The following is a 23,825-nucleotide window of genomic DNA, read 5'->3' on the forward strand; positions in this document are numbered from 1 at the left end:
GCTCTCACTATCATCACTGTGATTACGGTCACCGCATGGTTTTTGGACGGACCGACTCATGGAGGAAGGAAATTCGGAAGAGGCCCTGACATCACTCTGTGTGAAGCTAAAGTGAAGCCGGAAGTTGGCGTTGCTCCGCCTATCGGGCCAGCTCTCCTCTCTTGTTTACATTTCTCGTGAAACCGCGCGGCACGCAACCGGGCTGTTCGGATACGCGCGCTCTGCAGCAATACTAAACAATCGTTAGCGCGTTAGCATGATTACGCCAAAGAGGGCAAAATTTCCCGCGGGTATTCCTTCGTCCGTTGCCATTGCCGTGGCGCGGTGACGACGAGGAGCACGAGCCGCATGATGCCAGGGAGTTGCCAAATCCCAGCTTTGGAGAAGCTGTCGCGGCTCTGGACCTCCTCCGCAGGTACATCGCACCTCACAGCGATGCTGACAGCAATGCAGCCTTCCAGGCTATTGAGAAACGTGTGGCGATTTCTAGCGAGCGAAAGAAGCGGCAAGCCACCATTCTAGACTTCTTTAAGTCCTAAGCGCACTCTGTGGAAATAAATTGTCTATAGTTGAAGCTGCACTTTTTTCATTCATTTTCGGAGCTTTCTTCGCTGTTGGGTTTTCCCGGCTGTTACGTTTTTTCTCCGGTCCGGTGAAAAACATACGAACAGGGTTCCACTGTACTTGCTTTTAAATCATCGCAGCCCATGATACAAGTACAATCCCTTGCTTTTTTCTGCAAAACAGCGCCGCTGATGGGAACATTTCGTGCTCTCATGTCTATGAACCAAGCAAACACCGCCTTGTCGACGTCGGCGTATGCTGATGGCTTCAGCTTCTTGCAGTCGGTACCTGACTTCACTGCACTGCAAATCGCATTTTTTGCATTCAGAATTGTAGACAGAGAATTCGCTGGGATGACAAATTTGGCAGCTACATCTTTCTTTTTTCGCCTCCGGAAACAGCGTCCAAGATGGCAATTTTGTCTTCAAGAGTCAATATTTCGCGTTTATTTGTTGAGGCGCTCATCCTTGGAATGATACACCAAAGTTACTGGATGCGTGAGCACAGGACCAGACTCGCACGTGTGCACGATGCCAAAAACGAAGAGACAAAGAATGACCACGACTCCATGGGACACGAAAAGCAGTCCTTTTCTTTTTAATAGTGTCACCTGGTGTCAGGTTAACGAAGTGAAGTGCAGAGACTTCTGTAGCTACCAAGGAGTGGCGCTGCCGACGCGCCGCCGACAACCCGCAAGCGGCAGCAACATACGGTATTTACCCGAATGTAACGCGAGTTTTTTTACCAAGAATAGAAATGAAAAGTCACCGCCCACGTTAGATTCGAATACTAGGTATAAAATGCTAAGAAAGGCACCAAACACGCATTATTAAGCTCGCTTAATGTGCTACATTTACGTCCGTGTCGATTGACCTGCTTCTTCAAAGTCGCGCGCTACAAATTCAGCAGTCAACCAATACGCGAACCATGACCAGGGCGAGTCGCGAATGCGGTGCAAACGCTAAAAAGGCAGAGCAAACGACACCAACAAGAGCGCGCCAGTGACGAGTCTCGTTGGAGGAACCAAACGCGCCGACGAGTGCGTTTCTACGACGAGCACCCCTTGGCACACGAAATGGATGCGCCTTTTCTTCACCACTAGGCGATTCTAGTGACCTAACAATCCATTTGGGTGCTGGTGGTACGTCCTAGGCACTTGTTTCCACGATACTACCACGTGACCTATGCCACCGACTCCTCTGGTAGTGCATAGCCGCATTGTCTGTTCAGCGCGTTGACACGTTGGTCTGTTCCTGCCTGCTTAATGTGCCTACATCCAAAATGGCGTGCTCTCACACTCAGTATACCGCTGGCTTCAAACGCAATGTTATTCTACTCGCTGAAAAAGTCGGTAACTCAGCGGCTGCAAGAAGCCTGGACATCAACACATCGACGATAAGGGGGTGGAGGAACCATCGCCAGGAGTTGTTCAATTGCAACAGTCATAGAAAAGGTTTCCGTGGGCCCAAGAAAGGCCGCTTCCCGGATTTGGAGCGTTGTCTTACGGACTTCCTTGGTGAACAATGCTCCCGGCTTCTTGGTGTGAGCATTGAAATGCTTCCGTGCAAAGCACATGAACTTGCACGAGATGCGGGTTTGGCGCCAAACTAATTCAAGGCATCACGCAGCTGGATACAGAAGTTAATGCGAAGGGCCAGTTTTTCCCTTCGACGCACTACCTCAATTTGTCAGAAACTACCTGAATTGCACAAACAGGCCTGGAGTGCGGCCTGATCCCGGCGACCAGAACCGGTAACGCACTCTCTCACCAGAGCAGGATTGGCCACCCTGGTGCAGTACTTGGCCACAACCTCCCATATGAATCAAACCCCGGCCCTCAGTCCTCAGCAGCCGCGAAGCAACTGACCACGGCGGCGGTCAGATCTGTGACGCTGCAGAGGGTGCTAAGAATACCTAGCTCCGGACAGGCCGCCATTGGAATCTGAACCTGGCAACGTTTAACGTTAGAACGTTATCTAGTGAGGCGAGTCTAGCAGTGTTATTGGAGGAATTAGAGGGTAGTAAATGGGATATAATATGGCTCAGTGAGGTTAGGAGGACAAAAGAAGCATATACAGTGCTAAAAAGCGGGCACGTACTGTGCTACCGGGGCTTAGCGGAGAGACGAGAACTAGGAGTCGGATTCCTGATTAATAAGGAAATAGCTGGTAACATACAGGAATTCTATAGCATTAACGAGAGGGTGGCAGGTCTTGTTGTGAAACTTAATAAGAGGTACAAATTGAAGGTGGTACAAGTCTATGCCCCTACATGCAGTCATGATGACCATGAAGTCTAAAGCTTTTATGAAGACGTGGAATCGGCGATGGGTAAAGTCAAAACAAAATACACTATACTGATGGGCGACTTCAATGCCAGGGCAGGCAAGAAGCAGGCTGGAGACAAGTCAGTGGGGGAATATGGCATAGGCTCTAGGAATAGCAGAGGAGAGCTATTAGTAGAGTTTGCAGAACAGAATAATATGCGGATAATGATTACCTTTTTCCACAAGCGGGTTAGTCGAAAGTGGACGTGGAGGAGCCGGAATGGCGAGACTAGACATGAAATCGACTTCATACTCTGCGCGTACCCTGGCATCATACAAGATGTAGACATGCTCGGCAAGGTACGCTGCAGTGACCATAGGATGGTAAGAACTCGAATTAGCCTAGACTTGAGGAGAAACGGAAGAAACTGGTACACAAGAAGCCAATCAATGAGTTAGCGGTAAGAGGGAAACTAGAGGAATTCCGGATCAAGCTACAGAACAGGTATTCGGCTTTAACTAAGGAAGAGGACCTTAGTGTTGAAGCAATGAACGACAATCTTGTGGACATCATTAAGGAGTGTGCAATGGAAGTCGGTGGTAACTCCGTTAGGCCGGATACCAGTAAACTATCGCAGGAGACGAAACATCTGATCAAGAACCGCCAATGTATGAAAGCCTCTAACCCTACAGCTAGAATAGAATTGGCAGAACTTTCTAAGTTAATCAACAAGCGTAAGACAGCGGACATCAGGAACTATAATATGGATAGAATTGAACAGGCTCTCAGGAACGGAGGACGCCTAAAAACAGTGAAGAAACTAGGAATAGGCAAGAATCAGATGTGTGCGTTGAGAGACAAAGCCGGCAATATCGTTACTAATATGGATGAGATAGTTCAGGTGGCTGAGGAGTTCTACAGAGATTTATATAGTACCAGTGGCACCCACGATGATCGTGGAAGAGAGAATAGCCTGGAGGAATTCGAAATCCCGCAGGTAACGCCAGAAGAAGTAAAGAAAGCCTTAGGAGCTATGCAAAGGGCAGCTGGGGAGGATCAGGTAACAGCAGATTTGTTGAAGGATGGTGGTCAGATTGTTCTAGAGAAACTGGCCACCCTGTATACGCAATGCCTCATAACCTCGAGCGTACCGGAATCTTGGAAGAACGCTAACATAATCCTAATCCATAAGAAAGGGGACGCCAAAGACTTGAAAAATTATAGACCGATCAGCTTACTGTCCGTTGCCTACAAAGTATTTACTAAGGTAATCACAAATAGAATCAGGAACACCTTAGACTTCTGTCAACCAAAGGACCAGGCAGGATTCCGTAAAGGCTACTCAACAATAGACCATATTCACACTATCAATCAGGTGATAGAAAAATGTGCTGAATATAACCAACCCTTATATATAGCTTTCATTGATTACGAGAAAGCGTTTGATTCAGTCGAAACCTCAGCAGTCATGGAGGCATTACGGAATCAGGGTGTAGATGAGCCATATGTAAAAATACTGGAAGATATCTATAGCAGCTCGACAGCCACCGTAGTCCTCCACAAAGAAAGCAACAAAATCCCAATAAAGAAAGGCGTCAGACAGGGAGATACGATCTCTCCAATGCTATTCACCGCATGTTTACAGGAGGTATTCAGAGACCTGGAGTGGGAAGAATGGGGGATAAAAGTTGATGGAGAATACCTTAGCAACTTGCGATTCGCTGATGATATTGCCTTGCTTAGTAACTCAGGAGACCAATTGCAATGCATGCTCACTGACCTGGAGAGGCAAAGCAGAAGGGTGGGTCTGAAAATTAATCTGCAGAAAACTAAAGTAATGTTTAACAGTCTCAGAAGAGAACAGCAGTTTACGATAGGTAGCGAGGCACTGGAAGTGGTAAGGGAATACATCTACTTAGGGCAGGTAGTGACCACGGATCCGGATCATGAGACTGAAATAACCAGAAGAATAAGAATGGGCTGGGGTGCGTTTGGCAGGCATTCTCAAATCATGAACAGCAGGTTGCCACTATCCCTCAAAAGGAAAGTGTATAACAGCTGTGTGTTACCAGTACTCACATATGGGGCAGAAACCTGGAGGCTTACGAAAAGGGTTCTGCTGAAATTGAGGACGACGCAACGAGCTATGGAAAGAAGAATGATCGGTGTAAGGTTAAGGGATAAGAAAAGAGCAGATTGGGTGAGGCAACAAACGCGGGTAAATGACATCTTAGTTGAAATCAAGAAAAATAAATGGGCATGGGCCGGACATGTAATGAGGAGGGAAGATAACCGATGGTCATTAAGGGTTACGGAATGGATTCCAAGGGAAGGGAAGCGTAACAGGGGGCGGCAGAAAGTTAGGTGGGCGGATGACATTAAGACGTTTGCAGGGACAACATGGCCACAATTAGTACATGACCGGGGTAGTTGGAAAAGTATGGGAGAGGCCTTTGCCCTGCAGTGGGCGTAGCTAGGCTGATGATGATGATGATGATGATGATGATGACCCGAGGACTTCGAGTCTAAACTTCTCACGTTTAAACGGTATGTCATTGAGCTCCGCCGCTCTACCAACATGCCACTTGGACACATCAGGAATATGGACCAAACCCCCGTGTACCTTGATATGCCAATGGTTAGGACAGTGCACAAGTCTGGTGAACACGAAGTTTGGATTAAAAGCACTGGAAATGAAAAGAATCGAATAACAGTTATGCTTGCATGTTTGGCTGATGGTCGCAAGCTCCCTCCCTTCATAATTTTTCGCCAGAAGACTATACTGAAAGAAACATTTCCGAACAATGTTGTCATACGCTGCCACAAAAAAGGCTGGATGGACTCGGAACTCGTCATAGATTGGATTTCCAGCGTTTTGGACCAAAGGCCAGGTGCATTGCTGGATCCAGAATCAATATTGGTGCTGGATTCTTTTCGAGGTCACCTCACACTTGGCGTGAAAGAAAAGCTGCAGCGTGACCGAACGCATCTGGTTGTTGTATCGGGTGGAATGACGTCCATTCTTCAGCCCTTCGATTTTCGCTTGAACAAGCCATTCAAGGATCACTTGCGGCAGCTGTATTGGGACTGGATTGAATGTGGATCTACGTCAACACCTGCAGGGAGACTGGCCCGAATGCATCTACTGTTGCTCAGCGGGTTTCAGCTGCTTGGAACGGGCTGTCTCATGAAACAGTCTACCGCGCATTTAAGAAATGTTCTATGTCAAATGCCCTCGACGGAAGTGAGGCCAATCTGCTGTGGGAAACAACTACTTACAAAGAGTCCAGCTGTGATGACAGCGATGGCGACATCAGTGGCAAGGATGAAGATTAGGCATAGTTTGCAGGTAATTCAATAAAGCTGCTCTCGACTTTTCCTATAGTTTGTTTCCTGCATTACATTCGTGTTCTATATTTTCAGTTTCTCGCGTTACATTCGCGTTTTTGCGTCTTTGATCTTGCGTGTTCGCAAAGTCGACCCTCGTGTTACCATTGGGGTCGCGTTTATTTGGGTAAATACGGTAACTTAAAAGGAGCAGCGGGATGTTTGAAGGGAGGAGGAAATAAGGACAGGGCCGCGGCGACGCTTCGCTGTGCTCCCTCACGAGTTGTAGAATCAAGTGTCTTTTCCTTTTTTAGATCACCATCATCAAGAATCAATTGCCGGCCGGCTCAATGGATGCAGGCGGTGCCTCAATGTGCATGTAGCGTCTCTTCCTCTTCACAATCACACTCTCTCTCGGCAGGCTCAATGGACACAGGGGGTGCCTCAATGCGCGTGTGGACACGCGCGAACAAGCATTGTCCCTCTCTACTCTTTGCACCAATGGCATTCTGCGGAAGCCTCGCTGTCGCCCGGGCGTGTAGTGCCATGCTTCCTTGCGTGTTTGCACCACTATGTATTGCGCCTGCGGCTTTCTACGGAAATCTCGCTGTCACCGGGGCTACTACGTGCGCACCAAGTGTAATAACAATGCTTTGCGCTCGATCGTCGGAGGGGCAACTGCAGGAGATGCATGTGGCTGCTGCTCGCACTAAAATAACAAAATTTGAGACAAAATCCACTAGGTGGTTGGCGAAGGGAATTTATTATTTTCAGGGTGTCTCCCGCCATCACTTTGCTATATAGAGGTCACAACTATATATGCTTCTACGGAGTGATGGCAGGGAATAGAAAAACTTTGGAATAGCGAGGAATTCAATGTATGGAGATTTGTTATAGGCAGGTTTAACTGTACATGGTGCTCTATGGGCAAGAGATTATGAAAAGTTAAATACTTCATTATATTGAAGTTTACCTGTAATTTTTCTTGCTTTGTCTCTGGTGATGATTGCAGGGCAAACCCATAGTATGTGTTTGAGGTCTGCCCTTGTTGTGCAGTTTTTAAATCTCACTGTGTAGTTCTGGGTAGCAGTGCTATAATGTTGGGGTACATCCCTGTCTGTAGTAGTCTCCATGCAACTGACTGTCTTTTGTCTAATGTTCTGTGTGCCTCTGGGTATTTTAGCCTCCCTAATCGATAGGGATCTAAGATTTCTCTGCAAGTCACCATACGGTCACTGCCAGTTCTTCTAGGTGAGGGCTGCTCCTATGCATTTCTTATGCTAGCTTGGCCAGTTAATTCTCAAGCTACGTTGTGAGTGTCCTCGTTGCCGGTTAGGGCTGTGTGAACTGGTGCCCATATTATTTGTACACTTCTGAGCCTTGGTGCGCTGAATTCCTTCATGATCTTCAGTGCTTCAGTTGAGATGCATCCTCTCGCGAAGTTTCTGACCATGGTGTTAGAGTTGCTTATTAGATGTCTTGCTTGGGTCAATGCTAACACCATGGAAATGGCAGCAGCTTCCCCAGTCTCAAATGTACTTGTGTGAACCGAGCCCGAGGCTGTCAGGTGTTGATTAACCACCATTACTGCCATGGCTGTGTGGTCCCAGTAGTCGGCAGCGCCGACATATATTGTGCCCTTGGTGTTTTCAAGCATTTGTAGATGGTTTTGGCTCTTTCTAGTCTGCACTCTTGCTTATGCATTGGGTGCATGTGCTTGGGTAAAGGGGGAATGTGCATATGTGTTCATGCTTAGGGGGGGCAGGGATATTTCTACTTTATCCACATGTTGCGAATCATAACAGATGTTTAGGGATCTCAGTAAGTATCTTCCAGTCTGGCTTTTCGTGAGTCGTTCCAACTAGGAGATCTGTTGGCCTTCAACTAGCTCATCCAGTGTATTGTGCACCCTGTTAGGAATGGCCGTACGGGGTGGCAACGTGCCAGCTTTCAGCCCGCTGCACGTGTTCCAAGCCCACCAGACGAAGCGCCCTTCGGAGAACTGAGGATGACCGGCAGCCACGTGGCGCGCGGTCAGCTCAGGAATGCGGTACTCGGCAGCGCCACCCGGGACGGAGCAGAGTTCCACGAAGCCCTCTGACGTCGGCTCCGGACACTCGAACGTGTGAGCCTTTGTGTGTGTGGACCGTCCTGCGGGGGGGCGGCTAGTTTACAGTGACTGGACGAACGTTTCCGTCCACTGGGACTTCGAACGGTGACGTCGAACTATGACGTCGAGCCGAGAGCTTATAAGCAGCGTTTGCCGGCTGCTAGAGTGTGCTCGTCGTCGGGAGCTGAGTGCTCGTTGTCATGCTCGAAATGTAGTAGTGAGCTGTATGCTCGTAAACTGTTTGCTGTATGTTAGTCTTGCGGGCTCCATATGGGAGTCTCGCTAGACTGCCAATGTATCTTGCTTAAAATGTAAAATATGTAAATAAATCCTGTTCACAGAGTTCCTCTCTACGGCCTTCAACTCCTTCAAATGGTGGCAGTGGCGAGATAGTCCGACGACTCCTACATAAGGTAACAGCGGTAGGATCGTCCGACGAATCTGACAACTGGTTGGCAGCGGTGAGATCAGCCTACGGCTCCTAGATCGGACTACGGCTCGTAGGTCGGCCTACGACTCTGAGACAGCAACGGCAGCTGACGGACGTTGGCACATGGTGACCGACCGGCATCCTGATCAAGTTGGAGGCGACTTGAGATTGACCACCTCTTGCAACTGACTGGATACGGCGGGGAAGGACTGGTGATATGGTGCTGCTTCAGTGGGTAAGCGTTTGGTTTTGGCTGTAAGATTTACCAGGCTTCAATTTCTCTGTGTTTTTGGACTTGATTCGCTGGGATCTTTTACTTGTATTTTGATTTGCGGGGGTATCGCAACAAGTATTGTGTGACAGCAGAGCCAAAGCTTAAAGTAGCGACCATGGTCCTAATGTGTTTGACGAGGGCTGATCTGTTGTGGTTGTGTGAAGAGCTCGAGGTAGACGTAGAGAAGGACTTGACGGAATCAGAAATTCGTAAGGCCATTCTGCAAAGTGGCAATGATTTGAATTTAATTGAACATCTGGGTAAACGAATTCTAAACAAAAGACAGGAATGGGAATCAATTAAGCAAGAATGCCAAGAGCGTGAGCAAAAACGGCAGGAGGTTGAAAAAGAAATTGCAGCAGTAAAGAAACAGATACAGGATTTGCAGCAGCTAAACGCAGGAAGTCAACAGCGGCTTGAGAAATCTGTAGGCTGGACGCAGCGTAAGTGTGAGGAAGTAGATTACAAATTTTCGTCGAAAGCCGACAGAAGTAGTAGTACCTGCGAGAGTAGCAGCACGTTCACAGGTGAACTCGAAGTGCTAGCAGCTAACGATGCCTTAGTGGCAACAGAGGCCGTTAAAGGCCAGAGTGAGAGCGACGAGGCGCTGTGCCAACAGAGGACTGTAGAGACAGCTAAACCAGCTGCGAACAAATTGGCACAGTTACCGCGCGTGTGCGTCGCATCTCATGGTTGCGAGGTCGTTAGCGAGGTACAGAATACTGCGGACTTGACAGACGCGAGCACCCATGTCGAGTCAGATCTGCGTGCAGAAGTAATGTGCCAGCTGGACGATGCAGTTGAGAGTAGTCCTCGGGATGGCGAGCTCCGTAGTTCACGAGAACAACTGCATTGTCCAGGAATCGGTGCGGCTCTCCGCCAGACTAGATAGCCTAGATAGGGATGATTCAGTTATTAATCATTCGGACTGTGCGCGTGAAACAGCGATCGATACCGACGGGCTGTGTGCCGATGCACAGCATGACCTGGGCAATGCAGTGGAGGGGAGTTCGCAAGAGTGCGAGTGGCATAACTCGAGTAAAGCCTGCTGCATTGTGCCAGAGTCGGTTGAGCTGTCCGCCAGTCGAGGCAGAGAGAATGCTGATTTAAATGAAAATCAATCAGACTGTGCGGGTAAGAGACCGATCCGGGCCGACGAGATGTGTAACGGCCAGCACGAGGCGCGAGATGACGGCATGAAAGAGAAGTCAAAGAGAAAGCGCCGCAGAAAGAAGCGCCGAAAAGATCGGAATGTGGTGACTAATGTAGCGCCACCAAAGACGGCGACAGACCCAGAAGGGCAGGGCGCGGAGAAAAGAGAGGTGCGGTAGTCACGGATGATGCTGACGCATCAAACACGTTCGAGCCACCGGTCAAAGGGGGACCGAGAAGCATGTTCTGCACGGACGCGGACAAAGGGCACGGGGCAGTTAAATTCCTCGTCGTTCCGTCGTTCTCTTCGAAGCTCAGCGTGCAGTACAAAGAAGCGCAAGCTGGCAAGACGAGACCAGGTGGGGAGTAGCGACGCAGTCAGTCGAGGTCATGTTGAAAGCGGGGCGCCAGGACGCAAATTAGCAGGGGACTGTAACATCTTGGGGGAGCTGATAGTGAGTCAGCCCTTTTGTTCTTCCTCGGTAGCAAGAGTAGCTTTCAGACCGCAACCACCTCGGGTACGGCTCAAAAGTGTGTCAGTTGTAACCGTTTGAAACGGGGGGGAAGCCAAGAGAGCTTCCATATAAGTGAAACGTGTTTTGTTTTATTTTTGAGCACTTGGTAATTCTCGCGATTTAAGTTTCTTTCAATATGTAAAAGTATGAGCTTTGTTTGTGTTTTTGTTCGAGAAGCTCGAGATTTGAAAGACGCGGTTTTTGTAAACATATAGTATCGCAAGGTGTTCATTGATAAGTATATAGGCTTTCTTTTTTTGTGCGCGTGAGTAACCTGAAGGTCAAGGTTATCGTTGAGAGGCCTATTGTAACGTGCGTGTGTGTTATTTAACCTACTTTCTTTTTAAGCGTTTTTTGAATTTTCTAAGGTTAAGCGCGTAGATTTTCAGTAAGTATTGCGATTTGCACTGAGAGGAGCTCTTAGGTCCATTAGCACGTGTCCTGCGCGGACGGAAGGAAGCAGAACTTTGATGACTGGGTTGCTCGTGTGTGTCAAGGGCAGCCGTATTCTGACTTCTCTAGTACGCATGCGAAGAGCTAGTTAGTAAAAGACATTTGTTCAAAGGTTCCTCTGTGGTGCATAAGTTATGCAAGTGTGGTTGTTTGATTAAGGAATGTGTCCTGTGCGGATTAAAGGAACAAATGTGAGTCAGTGTGATGAAAACTTTGTATGATGCAAGCACGTGTTCGGTATAGGGACCCCAAACTTAGCACATTTGTGATGACGTACCTGTGGAGTTGGCCAGACGGTTCAGTGGCAGCAATACATGAAATAAGTACGCCACTGCGATAGGGTAAGAACAGGCTGTTCGTGAAGTTAAGCTGCTTAAGGGGGGATGAGGGTCTTGAAAACTTTTTTTTTATTTCTTAACATATCTTCCTGAAAATTGGCATGCAGATATATCTTTGAATGCTGATCCCAAATATATATTCAGATTTTATATATCTCATTTAGAAATGAAGATATTGCAAAATAATTGATCCCACATAGGTCTTTTCTTACGGGCCATTATGATAATTTCTTAATTAAAAAACTAGTTTCAAAGAATAGCTTTCATTTCCAAGGGCCCACTGCACATCCTAAAGCTAAAGAAATTTTTAAAAAGTGATTATAGAGGTCATGAATGAATAACAAAGTAGGAAGAAAAAAACAATGCAGGAGTAATTAGCTTACATCTGACCTAATTGCTAGCCTATTGGGTTTAATGAAAAATGGAAAGCTTTAGGATGTAGATGAGGTTTTACTGAAAAAAATGATACCTAATTCAATAAAATCAATTGATGCAAACACTATGAAAAGTCCTGTAAGGCAAAGGCATTTGATCGAAAAAGCAAAGCTGAGAAAATTGCATTCAAAGTTTTGCTTACTCTGCCACTTTTGTTTACCTATCACATGGAAAAATTTAATGCTTTAGCATGTAGCCCAGTCATTACTGAACACAATAACACCAAACTCACAGAAATCTGTTCATGTAAAGATTGTGAAAACCTCTGTATTGCATTGGCACTTGACAAAAAAAAAAGCTCAGAAAGTCGTCTTCACTAGCTGCGCCGACGTTCATTAGCTCGAACTTGCGGGAAGTCGCGGACTTCTTCGCCAATGAAGTTTTAATGTTGTCTGCGTACTTTTCACGCCCCGCGCACTCCGCGCAAAACACCGTGTCGAAGCGCTGAGCACGCGAGCTTGGTTCAGCCGCGTCCGTCGGCACCGAAGCGGCGTGCGGAAACGCCGAAGTCGACGTTAGGCTTAGCTCAGCAGGCTCGGCCGCTTTCGACGACACGGAATCCCAAGCGACTTGCAGCGTCTCAAAAGTTAGCATTTTCGACGGGCTTAGTCCAGGCGCATCCACCGGCACTGCAGAGACTTGCGGTAACACCGAAGTTGACACCGATCGGCACTGTCCAGCCGCGTCCACCGGCGAAGCTGTTGGCGAGCTCAGTCCAGCCGCATCCACTATGGGCACAGCAGCTTGCGGCATCATCGAAGCTGTAGTTCTCGACGATGTAGCGCTCTTATTCCATGCGCGCCTCTTTTTGCTGACTGCTTTTCGCGTGCTTGCTTTCAAGCGCGCGTCTCGCGCCATCGTGACACGCGGAACAACGACACCAGGCACGCAAAAGCAAGAAATTCTTGGTTAAAAGAAGCGACTCAATAGCCAAAATATCTACAAGAACGATAAAGAAAAAGGCAGAACGAAAAATACTAGGAAACAAAGATGAATGCGAAAAATGACGTGCGCGCCGGCGAAAGCAGACGACGCGAAGGAGGCGAACAACGCGGCTGCGGGGCCGCGGCAGGCGTCACGGCCAATCAGAGGGCTGCGCCTCGGGGAGGCGCCCGTTTCACCCAATCAGCGGCTGTCTCGCGACGATTTCGCGCTTGAGAACGGGTGCCTGGGGTACCGATCGCTCCGCTGCACGAGGGTCTACAGCGTGCCGAGGGGCACTCGGGCGCCAGAATGGAGAGCGGGAAACCAGCTTTCAAACGAGACCAAGATGGCGCCGATCGGTTCGCGTCGCGCGGAGCTACGGCAGCTTGAAAATGAGGCAAACCTTCGCGCTTGGCGTTCAATTTCGGCTCACCGACGTTTCTAAATTACCGTTTTTTTAATACTTCGAGTAGGAATTGAGCCATAATAATTTGTAGAGGCATAGTTGGGACATTAAAGACTTCAAAAACGCAATTTTTGAAAATTGCCATTTTTGACCATTTTTCGAAATTTCAAGACCCGCGTCCCCCCTTAAGTTATGTTTGGGTATTGGTGTTTGAAAGCCTTCGGTTAATTCTGCGTAAACCTTTACTCTTGTGCAGCACGACGGTCGGGTTTGGTCGAATTCAGAAGGAACGTGAATGCTCGCTTTGGCGGCACAAAATCTTGGGGCAAAATTTGGGATTTCCAGTTGAGTGACTTGCATGGAAATTGTGATGGGAGGCCTGGTGGGTTAGCAGCTAATTCCGGGCGTTTGAACGCTGAGCAGTATTGTGTTGCCGGGTCGACTCTTCTGCGCCAGTTGTTGTAAGAGGGTTGGAGGCATTCCAAGTACGCAGGGGTTGCAGAGAGCAAAGCCATCGTCTTGCTCGCCAGCCATTCTCTTCCTGCCCAGTGGTTGCCAGCACTGGCCATGCGAGATTTTCCGGGCCATGGAGGAGCTGTAAGGAATGGCCGTACGGGGTGGCAACGTGCCAGCTTTCAGCCCGCTGCACGTGTTCCAAGCCCACCAGACGAAGCGCCCTTTGGAGAACTGCGGATGACCGGCAGCCACGTGGCGCGCGGTCAGCTCAGGAATGCGGTACTCAGCAGCGCCACCTGGGACGGCGCAGAGTTCCACGAAGCCCTCTGACGTCGGCTCCGGACACTCGAATGTGTGAGCCTTTGTGTGTGTGGACCGCCCTGCGGGGGGGGCGGCTAGATTACAATGACTGGACGAACGTTTCCGTCCACGGGGACTTCGAACGGTGACGTCGAACTACGACATCGAGCGGAGAGCTTATAAGCAGCGTTTGCCGGCTGCTAGAGTGTGCTCGTTGTCGGGAGCTGAGTGCTCGTTGTCATGCTGGAAATGTAGTAGTGAGCTGTGTGCCCGTAAACTGTTTGCTGTATGTTAGTCTTGCAGGCTCCATATGGGAGTCGCGCTAGACTGCCAATGCATCTTGCTTAAAATGTAAAATATGTAAATAAATCCTGTTCACCGAGTTCCTCTCTACGACCTTCAACTTCTTCAAATGGTGGCAGCGGCGAGATAGTCCGACGACTCCTACATAAGGTTAACAACGGTAGGATTGTACAACAAATCTGACAACCCCTAGTGCCTCGAATTCGTTGTTTGGTGTTGTTATGGGTATACCTAGGGCTTGTTTGTATGCTTTTCTAATCACGTTGATCTAAATTCGTTCATCTGTCTTGAGTGAGAGGAATGGTGCTATATGTAGGCCACTTTACTGAGGACTAGGGCCTGAATCAGTCTGATTATGTTGGCCTTTTTGATTCCTTGGTGTCCATTGGCAATTCTGGAGATCAATCTCGTCAATTGGAATATGCATTTTTAAAGTGTTCCGATTGTTTCAGTGTTATAACTGTTTGCTTGAATCCATAGTCTCAAGAATTTCATGATCAGCACTACTGGTAAGAGCGTGTCTTTTGCCTTGAGTCAAATTCGTGGAGAGTTTTGGGTGTCTTATTCTCCCCTACATCCGTGGCTGTAGCGTATGCCAACTCTGCCGCTGTTATCTCCTCGGGCAACCTGAACGATACATCAAGTTGGCCTTGGAGATTACATGCTAGACGGCAATCTCTCAGGCCTTGCCTTAGTCACTGCTCTATACCTCTGAAATTCCTGCAACTGCCAATATTGGAGGCTTTGCCTGAATTGTGAGGTTGCATCAACATCACGATTATCATACCCTTTTCCAGCACCCCCACACATGGCCTGATAACGCCATTCTTTCTGATGAGTTTGCCTTGCGGACAGCATGCTGCCACGCTGTGCTTGTTTGTTTAGTTTGTGTTCCAGACAGCGCTCTGCTGGCTCCAAGAAGCCTTTCTCGTGAAGTTATTGATAGGCCGCATCAAATGGTACCAACGGTACCCTCGCAGACCGACTCCAAATTAGTCCTGAGCCGAAGTTCGAATGAGCCCGACTCCGCAACTGAAGAGGCTGCACTGCCGCCTACCACGAGCTCAAATGCGGACGTCATTGATGACCTGCTAGGCTGCAGTGTACAGATTCCTGCCACCGTTATATCTGAAGACTTTGCAGACATCGACAGCGCAGTTTTATCATGTGCCAAACTGAACAAAATAATTGACCAAGTTCTCCCACTGTCAGACAGCGGCTCTGAGTCGGATGATGATGTGTCACGAGCCCAGGAGCCTTCCACATACGGATCTGACTAAAGCCTTTGCAGTCCTTGTGTCGGCATACAGCGAAACTCAAAACTGGCAGAAATACAGGTGGACTTGGTTGCACATAAGCAGAAGCGCGTGCAGCAATGCATCGACCACTTGTTCTGTGCACAGGGGCCTTAAAACGTAAATAAAGTCACCTTTTTTTGGATACATTCGTTTTTTCGGACATTTGATAGTTCAGACTTATTTACGCTACCCATGGAGTCCAAATTATCGGTCGCTGACTGTTCTCAACCACTCGTTGCAAAAAACATCCTTGTATTGTATTATAGCATGAAATAATATGCTACTTGCCCAGTTGAATTTCTTTTTTTTTTTAAGAAAGAACTTATTAGCATTACTCTTGACAATGACATGGGCAAACAAAAGGTGTCGTTTTCGTTCGACTCTTAGCTGCCCGTGCTTTCGCGTTTCAGTAGTTTCGTCATCGTGTAGTGCTGCGCTGGTTTTGCGGGCTCACGAAACTTGCACAAACTGCAAGTAGCAGAGAATTCCACTTTCATGTGATGTCGCGGGATGCCCAACCTGTCCACACCACTGGACCAGAAGCAGCTGCAGCGGCGAATCCACCGCTCTGTCTTGGCTCAGTAGCATGTGCATATCAACATATCGTGATAATGTATATCAGTCATGGAAGTGTGGTGATAGACCAAACGCATCAACTACCACTAGAAATTATGAAAACCTGAGGCAAACCGGCAGCTTGAAGAAACAGCGGCATAGGACTCCATTTTTGAGTCCTAGCCTATGCACGGATGTTCTAGCATTTATGACCTCAAACCCTCATGCTAGCATGCGGGACATGGCCGCCCACGTACCCATTTCCAAGTCATCATTTTGGAGGATTCTAAACGACGGCCATTCACCCGTACCACTTTAACGAGCACCAATGCTCGGAAGATATGGACCTGTATATATAGAATCGTCTAGATTTGTCGAACTGGGTCCTCACAAAAGCCGATGAGTCACTGGACTTTTTGAGCAATATCATGTGAACAGATGAAACGAATTTTCAGAGAAACGCCCACGTAAATCTGAATTATGCACACTATTGAAGTGACTACAATGCACACCGGGTAAAGCGTAATCGGCACCAGTACCAGTCGTCGTTCGATGTGGGGTGCGGAATTTACGCCGGTGCCATAATCGGTCCCATCTTCTTCGATCACACACTGACCGGACAGCGTTACGTGGACGAAATCCTTGAAGGAGTGGTGGACGAGTTTCTCAGCGAGGTCCCGCTGTCACGTCTTCCACTCCTGTGGTATTAAGCTGCCCATTTGTTGACCTGTTGTCATCTTGCAGCAAATGTGGGATAAAAAAATTTCTTTTCGCGGAAAATTTAACCCGCGCAATGATCCCTGAATTTAAGTCAATTTTTTTTTACATAAAAGTGCGATCACTATGCAAGTAAACACGGTATGTAAATGACAGATTTCAGCTCCTTAAGCTTCTCGGTTACATCTGACTTAAGCTTCTCGGTTACATCCGAGCACTGACAAAAGAGTTAGCAAATTGAAGGTTTCCCCAAGTTGTCCCACATGGCAGCAAAATGCACCGATGGGCAAGTTGGTGCATATTCACAAAGAAATAAATTCTGGGGTTTATCGTGCCAAAACCACAATTCGATTATGAGGCATGCCATAGTGGAGAGACTCCAGAATAATTCTGACCTCCACGGCATCCATGTTATTAATAAACTTTAGTGCAAAGAGAATGTGAGAAAGGAGGCAAGATATCCACTTTGTCCTGCCTCCTTTCTTGTTTTGTGCTGTCTGAGCTAAAGTATATTATGAACATGGTGGCAAGCTCATTTGTTTTTTAAAGCAGACACAAATTTATGTCTTACTCGTGTGTTGGTCACACTCAAATAGCTTGAGCCCAAATTAATGAAAACGTGCAGCCCTGACACAAGAATGTGTGGTACTTTCCTGAAGGGCTTACGCAATAAGCCTCCCTCTCACCTGTTGTGCAAACGAGTCAGCCTTGAAGGCAGCCAGCTTCTCCTGCACCTGGTGCAAGAGCTGCACATGCTCGGTCGACAGAGACGTCTGTGCGGCACCGCCTCCTGCTCCCCCCTGCTGTTGCACGCTGAGCAGTGTGCCCGTCTTCTGTTGCACTTCTGCAGCCAGGGTCCTGCACATCACCACAGAGTCACCCCATGTGCTCCTCAGTCTGGGTGTTTATTTGGACCACCTCCTGAGGTCCTAAACAATGCTCCGAAACACTAAGGTGTATTCGGCTGGTAATTTCGGTGCGCTCTCGGAGTGGTGTTTCCGTTCTGCTGGTCAAAACTAAGTGCTCAGGAAACATTCACCTGGTTCATTCAGAGTGGTGCCCTTTATCTCAGTGTTTGGAGACACTCTTCTTTGAGCTGCGACTGCGACCAACATCTGGCAAAATGCCAGTCACAGGCCTCCTCCAACTGCTCTGGGAGCAGCCGAACGTTTAGCTCAGGCGTGATTTCTGTAGCTCCAATGCCAAAAAACCTCTGCATCACTGCAAACCGAGCCACATAGGAACCAGCAGAATGTACAAGTAAGAATGTCCCAATGCTGCCATCAAAAAAATTCTATGTGATTCTTGGTATCCCTTGTTATGAACCTAATTTCCAAACTTTTGCTAAATTGTATTATTTACTCTGGTGTAGGAAGTGAAAATCCTGACAATAAAGTCGAACCCACTCATAATGACACTGGTTTTAACAAAATATCCGAGGACATGTACCTAAGCACTTATGAGTTGTGAATGTGAAAGCGTCAATGTCCAAATGAACGCCGCAGAGCAGTCCTTCAAGTTATAAACTCCTCGCAGGCAAGCGAGCACATTGGGATGCTCGGCACTTTTTGATTTGGCCTTACCATGGACAAGGAACACACGGATAACACAGGCTCCAGAGAGTGAGGCTGACGTGGTGTCACGGCAATGCCCCCTCCTCTCACGCAACACCTGGCACCCTACCGTGGCAGCAGGTGTTCCCTTTTGCCCACTCTGCTCTGTTGAGGTACACTTGTGGCATGGAGTCACAGCCAATGGGAATTTACCTGCCACTTCACTGCTACAGATGACAGACGGCAAATTTTTCATTCAATGGGCCATTCGACGCTTTCGCATCAATATGTAGGATATAACAATGAGCAGCCGATGCACCGCTAACTTTTGTACTTATTCTATGGTAAAATAAACCACTTACTAAATGCTCTTATGCCACGTTGTCGGCTATACCAATTAAATTTGGCTAATGGATGCGTGCGCCGAAAGAAAGCAGCTCAATATCATAGGGGAAAAAACATGCGAGCCACTTCACCACACCTGCCTTAGTGCCGCACAACCTGCATGGCACACCTCTTCGTGCACCCTTAAACCCTCTCACTAACGTCGGAGGGGTGGAAAAAAGTACAGAGAGGCCTATTTTTAACCTGCCCAGGAAGATTTTCAAGCAATCACCATAGCTCACAATGTGAAGTTATGATATGTACCCAATTCTAACGCCCACCTTGTTCATCTTTTTTAAGGAAAATTGGCTTGAAAATTGCCTCTGTGGTGCAATCGGACACAAAAGCAAAAGTGCCTTGACGGCATGTTTATGCTTCACTGCATAGCACGGATGTATTGCGGTGATCTGACTTCGAAAACCATGCTGCAAAGTTGACTTTAAGAGGAAGCTTTAGCTCGGGTGCTCCTATCTAAATACCGTACATGTAAAAGGAGAATTTGTTTTTCTCGGCAACCACTGCACCAAATTTGGCGAGGTTTGTTGCATTTAAAAGAAAAACTTTAAATCTAGTGACTTGGTTTTGAATTTTTTATTTAGGTCGTCAATTTTTTATTAAAGATTGGCAAAAATCAGTTTCATCTTCTAAAAATTTCCATCAAGTTTACAACTATAACTCAGCAATGAAGAATGATACCACAATTCTGTGAATTGCATCTGATATTACATCTAAAGTGGACAAAATTTATATGTTACAAATGAATCTCAAGAAATTTAGTGATATGGAAATACAGCTTTTGCAGAACTATTTAAACAATGCAACAAATTCACGTAAGTTATAAAATTACACATCGAATTTGTCCGCTTTCAATGATCCAATAAATGCAGTTTACAGAACCGCAATATCTGTTCTTGATGCAGCGCTATTAATTTATAAACTTCGTGCTTATATGTTTTTCAAACTTCCAAATTTTTGATAACTTTTCTAACAAAATTCAGGCCCTAAATCGAAATTCTGCTTCCAACAGTCACTAGAATTTAACTTTTTCTCTCAAATGCAACAAATTTCATTAAAAGCGGTTCAGGGGTCATCTCATAAAAACATTTTTGCGTTTTACATGTATTTGAATAGACTGCGTCGGAGTTGGGCCCGAGCTAAAGCTGCCTCTTAAGTCGACACATATTATGGATCTTTGCCCACTTGTCTTGCTAAAGAATCTCATGCACGGTTGATTTCTACTTCCTTTAGGAGCTTTAATGTCACTTCTACATTGGTTTTCTCCTTTCGACACATAGTACGTGGGCATGCATTTCATTTGGAGGAGTTTTCAAAGCAGGCAAATAATGCCAAATGAATGAGTGATGTGTTCTGCCATTTTTTCTGCATCTTGTTTAATTTTGTCCGCCAGAAAACTCAATAAATTTCAGCAGTCTCATCAGGGTCACTCCCATCAGGGAAGTCAACAGTTTTTTTTTTATATGTTACTGGCGCCTCCTTGAAACCAAATGTAATTGTCTATCACCTAGTCAATCCAGTCATGGCCAATTTTACCCAAGGCATGACAAAAGCCAATTTAAGTCATTAGGTTGTGGAAGACTGCATTTGCAATTTTTCACACGGCTTTTGCAGGTCAAGGTTTGCTTCTTTATGCGCAACACGTTTATGGACGACTTCCTTGACTGCCATTACAAATTTTTATATGTTGCAGTTATCAGGCAGCTTCGAGCGGAGCCAATGCCATCCTCAATGCCTCCGTAGAAGAAGGTGCTGATTAAGTGAGCGAACTGCTGGACAATGACTTGAGCGAAAATCTGTGATCATACGGCTATAGAAGCGCAGTAAGCTTAAGTTGCAGGGGATGGAGCTGGTGCATTTGGAGACCGTACTTTTGTCCACCTATAGCGACAATGGTCCAAATAAAGACTGACCAGGTTGTATGCAAGCATACGTGCATAACATGTGGATAGGGCTTTTTGGCCGCTTGCAGAAAAAGAACTTATTTTTAAGCGAATTCAACATTTTAAACTTCGTTTATTTGAGCTTTTAGATGGTCACAGAGTTAAGTTATTTTTACCAGTTCATATGTTCCTGGAAAACAATGTTTTGGCACTAACGTTCAGGACATCGCGAAACTGCAATCGTATGGTACGTTTGCCGGCAACTATATCCCATGTAAACAAGAAAGTGAGTATGGTGCATGCGATGGAGAACAGTATATATAGCTGCTCACCGTAGCAGCTTCACTGCAATACTTGACCGCCCATATCACGTGAAAACGCCTGCGTGCACTCAGTTTCTTGTTCTGGTATCAGCAAATCTTCTCTCGGGTCATCGCATGCCGCATTCAGAGCTATCATCACCAACCCTACTGCAATAAGCATCTTTGGCTATCTGTTTTAAAGCACATGGCGGCATACCGCTGTCGGCAGTGCACTGCACGCTTTTAGTAGGCAACAATCGGAATGCACCGCCATTTCTTGCTGTAGGAGATGCGATGCCAGCGCCACATTTCACTTCGGTAGCATCAGATGTCACCCATCAGCTCGATTTCATCAATTTACTGTGGCCGTCTCAGAACGCCACACAATAGGTAAACAACAAGATGTGTCTCGGACTGCTGAAGCCCCACCAGCTTGACAAGCGTCAGCATCTTGTGTGCAATGATTTGTGTAAGGCTTGGCATTAAGTAGATGTCAACTACAGTTAAATCTGTCGAATTTTTTAGTAGCTTTGGATCATCAGTTTCCTTGTTCAGTACACTTTTTCCCATATTTTTTCTGAAAACATGTAAACGAGGTTCTACAGTACATGCTATAGTGCGCACAATACCGAGCTCAGTGCTCAAAGGAGCTTTTTTTTTTCAAACATTGTTTTATTCCTATAATTTCATGGTCCTCTTGTGGTTCGAATTAACGAGGTTCCACTGTATGTGCTTGGACACAACAACCCAGAACTTTATCCCAGTCGTTCAGTGAGGATGTAACTCAGCATGCCATTAGAGGGTGCCACCTACTTGATCTGCTGCACAGAAAGAAGGAGCTCCCGCTGGCTGTTCAGCAGGGAATCTACCTCGTGCCTCTGCATCACACTTTGCACTTGCACAGGTGGGCCACCAGGCTGCTGTGGCTGCACTGCACCGGCTGGGTGCACAGGAGAGAGGGAGTAAGACTGAGCATGTCCATACTGTGAAATGGGATGCTCAAAACTACTATTCATGACAGGAAGGGCAATATTAGGTTAATCTGCATCAATAAATTGCAATTCTGTGACAGCAAAACTATCACTCTTACTGTGAGAGGCAGGGTGACTACCAAGTTGGCATTTCCAAATTCCCCGAGCTTTCCAGGTTTTCCCCCGAGTGCCTTGGCGAAATTCCCTGAGCGACAGTTTTTTTTTTTAAACGTCAAGACAGGCTGATACCATGTCTCCCAATGCTGTCGCTCTCTAGTAAACATGCTAAAAAATAAAATGAAACAACTTTATCCAGTTTAAATAGCAAGGAGCAGCATTTACTTTATTGAAAAAGAAATAAGAAGGAAGCGGTTAGTAAAATGCACAGTGAATAAAATATCTTTGAAAAATACGGTAAAACTCATTGCAAATCAAGCCAAACATTCTGAAATATGAATAAAAAGGGGATGCCTACAGAAACAAATGTTTTCGAATATCCCTTTCAGTCGCAAATTATGATCGGCTGTCAATACATGTGTGAAACATAGATGGTGCTTGAGATTTCACTGAAAGCAAAGCAAAGTGGTAGAATGACTCCAAGCATTTCATGATGAAGCTTTATAATTCTAGAGTAATCAAATATTTCAATATTGTAAAGTCAGTCATGCTACATTTCTTCATAACAAGGATTAAATCCCCTGCTCGAATTACATGCACCAGTTATTCATTAGCCTCAAGCATTTCAAGATATATATATATATATATATATATATATATATATATATATATATATATATTAAGGTTGCTACTGACATGCCCCAAGTCAAGCGTCGTAGCATCGCGTAAAACATGGTAGTGCCTTCATCAAAGCGGTACTCTGTAACGATACATATCACTCAGAAGCAAAATGGAAGTAATTTAGGTTATCAGCATGTTCAATTTGCCCTAAGCTTAATGTTAGTACTCTATTCCTTGCTACCACTGCACATATATGGCAAAAATAGGTCGTGTCCACAAATGTGGACGCCATACGTGACTGAAGGGGATATGAGTTATTTCTATCAACTGATGGCAAGCTCATTGGTATGAGCCTGAACTTTCTCACAAGTCAACCTCAACTGTCCTGACATGCTCTCAGCCTGCGCACAATGCCTCAATCTTGCATTTCACTGCTTTAAAGAGTTTATTTTGGTTTGGATGAGGGACACCTGCATCTTAGCGTCAGCTAAAACTTTGTTTTTTGAGCTCAAGCTCCTTGAAAGACACTTCCTTTCCCGTTTATTCCTCAATGTGTAGGTCCCTTCTGTTCTCGCCCTCCTTCCACCGCGCGTTCGCCTCGCAGACCATTGGCAACATCCTCTTCATCAGTTGTCCGGTCAACGTCCGAGTTTTCGGACTCCCTAGGGGCCGCGAGAACGTCCGAAAAATCGGGCTGTTCAAAAAAATGAATGCACGTCTTTTACTGTCGTTAAGGGCTCAAATCACCACAGGCACACCCGAAAAGGCCTACCAGTGCACTTATTACGCCATATCAGTGCTCGTAGTGTGACAGGAGGTGACGGGTGGACACATGAATAATTAAGGAATAGATACTGTGTCCCATGACAATTGGCCCTTCACACACTTGTTATGCTTCACCGGATAACATTAACAGAAATGTTACAGAGGTGAAGCTGACTTTCGGGAACCGGCATTAAGCAACGCCCTGTGCTTTCCGAGCTTCAAAGCCAATCGCGAGGACTACAAAGATGGAGCCAGTAATATTGCTGACAGCGGCGAATTATTTCAATGAAAAATACGGCGCGGAATGGCAAGAAGCTTAATAGCGAACGTCGAAGCAGCTAGACCTAGCGTTTACCGCGGTGGCGGCTACGGCTCCCAGTGGATCTGCAT

General features: G+C 46.6%; 1 protein-coding gene across 1 annotated transcript in view; it reads right to left on the minus strand.

Moving 5' to 3' along the window:
- Positions 1-23,825, minus strand: part of ergic53 (protein ERGIC-53) — a 59,377-nt gene that overhangs the window by 13,376 nt on the left and 22,176 nt on the right. Inside the window, exons 9-10 of the mRNA XM_065432512.1 lie at positions 21,775-21,901; positions 17,511-17,682 (exon numbers count right to left, since the gene is read on the minus strand). Of these exons, the coding sequence (XP_065288584.1) occupies positions 17,511-17,682; positions 21,775-21,901 (299 nt within the window). The remainder of the gene's footprint in view (positions 1-17,510; positions 17,683-21,774; positions 21,902-23,825) is intronic.

Source organism: Dermacentor albipictus, chromosome 4, assembly GCF_038994185.2.
Source record: "Dermacentor albipictus isolate Rhodes 1998 colony chromosome 4, USDA_Dalb.pri_finalv2, whole genome shotgun sequence".
Classification (NCBI taxonomy): Eukaryota; Metazoa; Arthropoda; class Arachnida; order Ixodida; family Ixodidae; genus Dermacentor; species Dermacentor albipictus.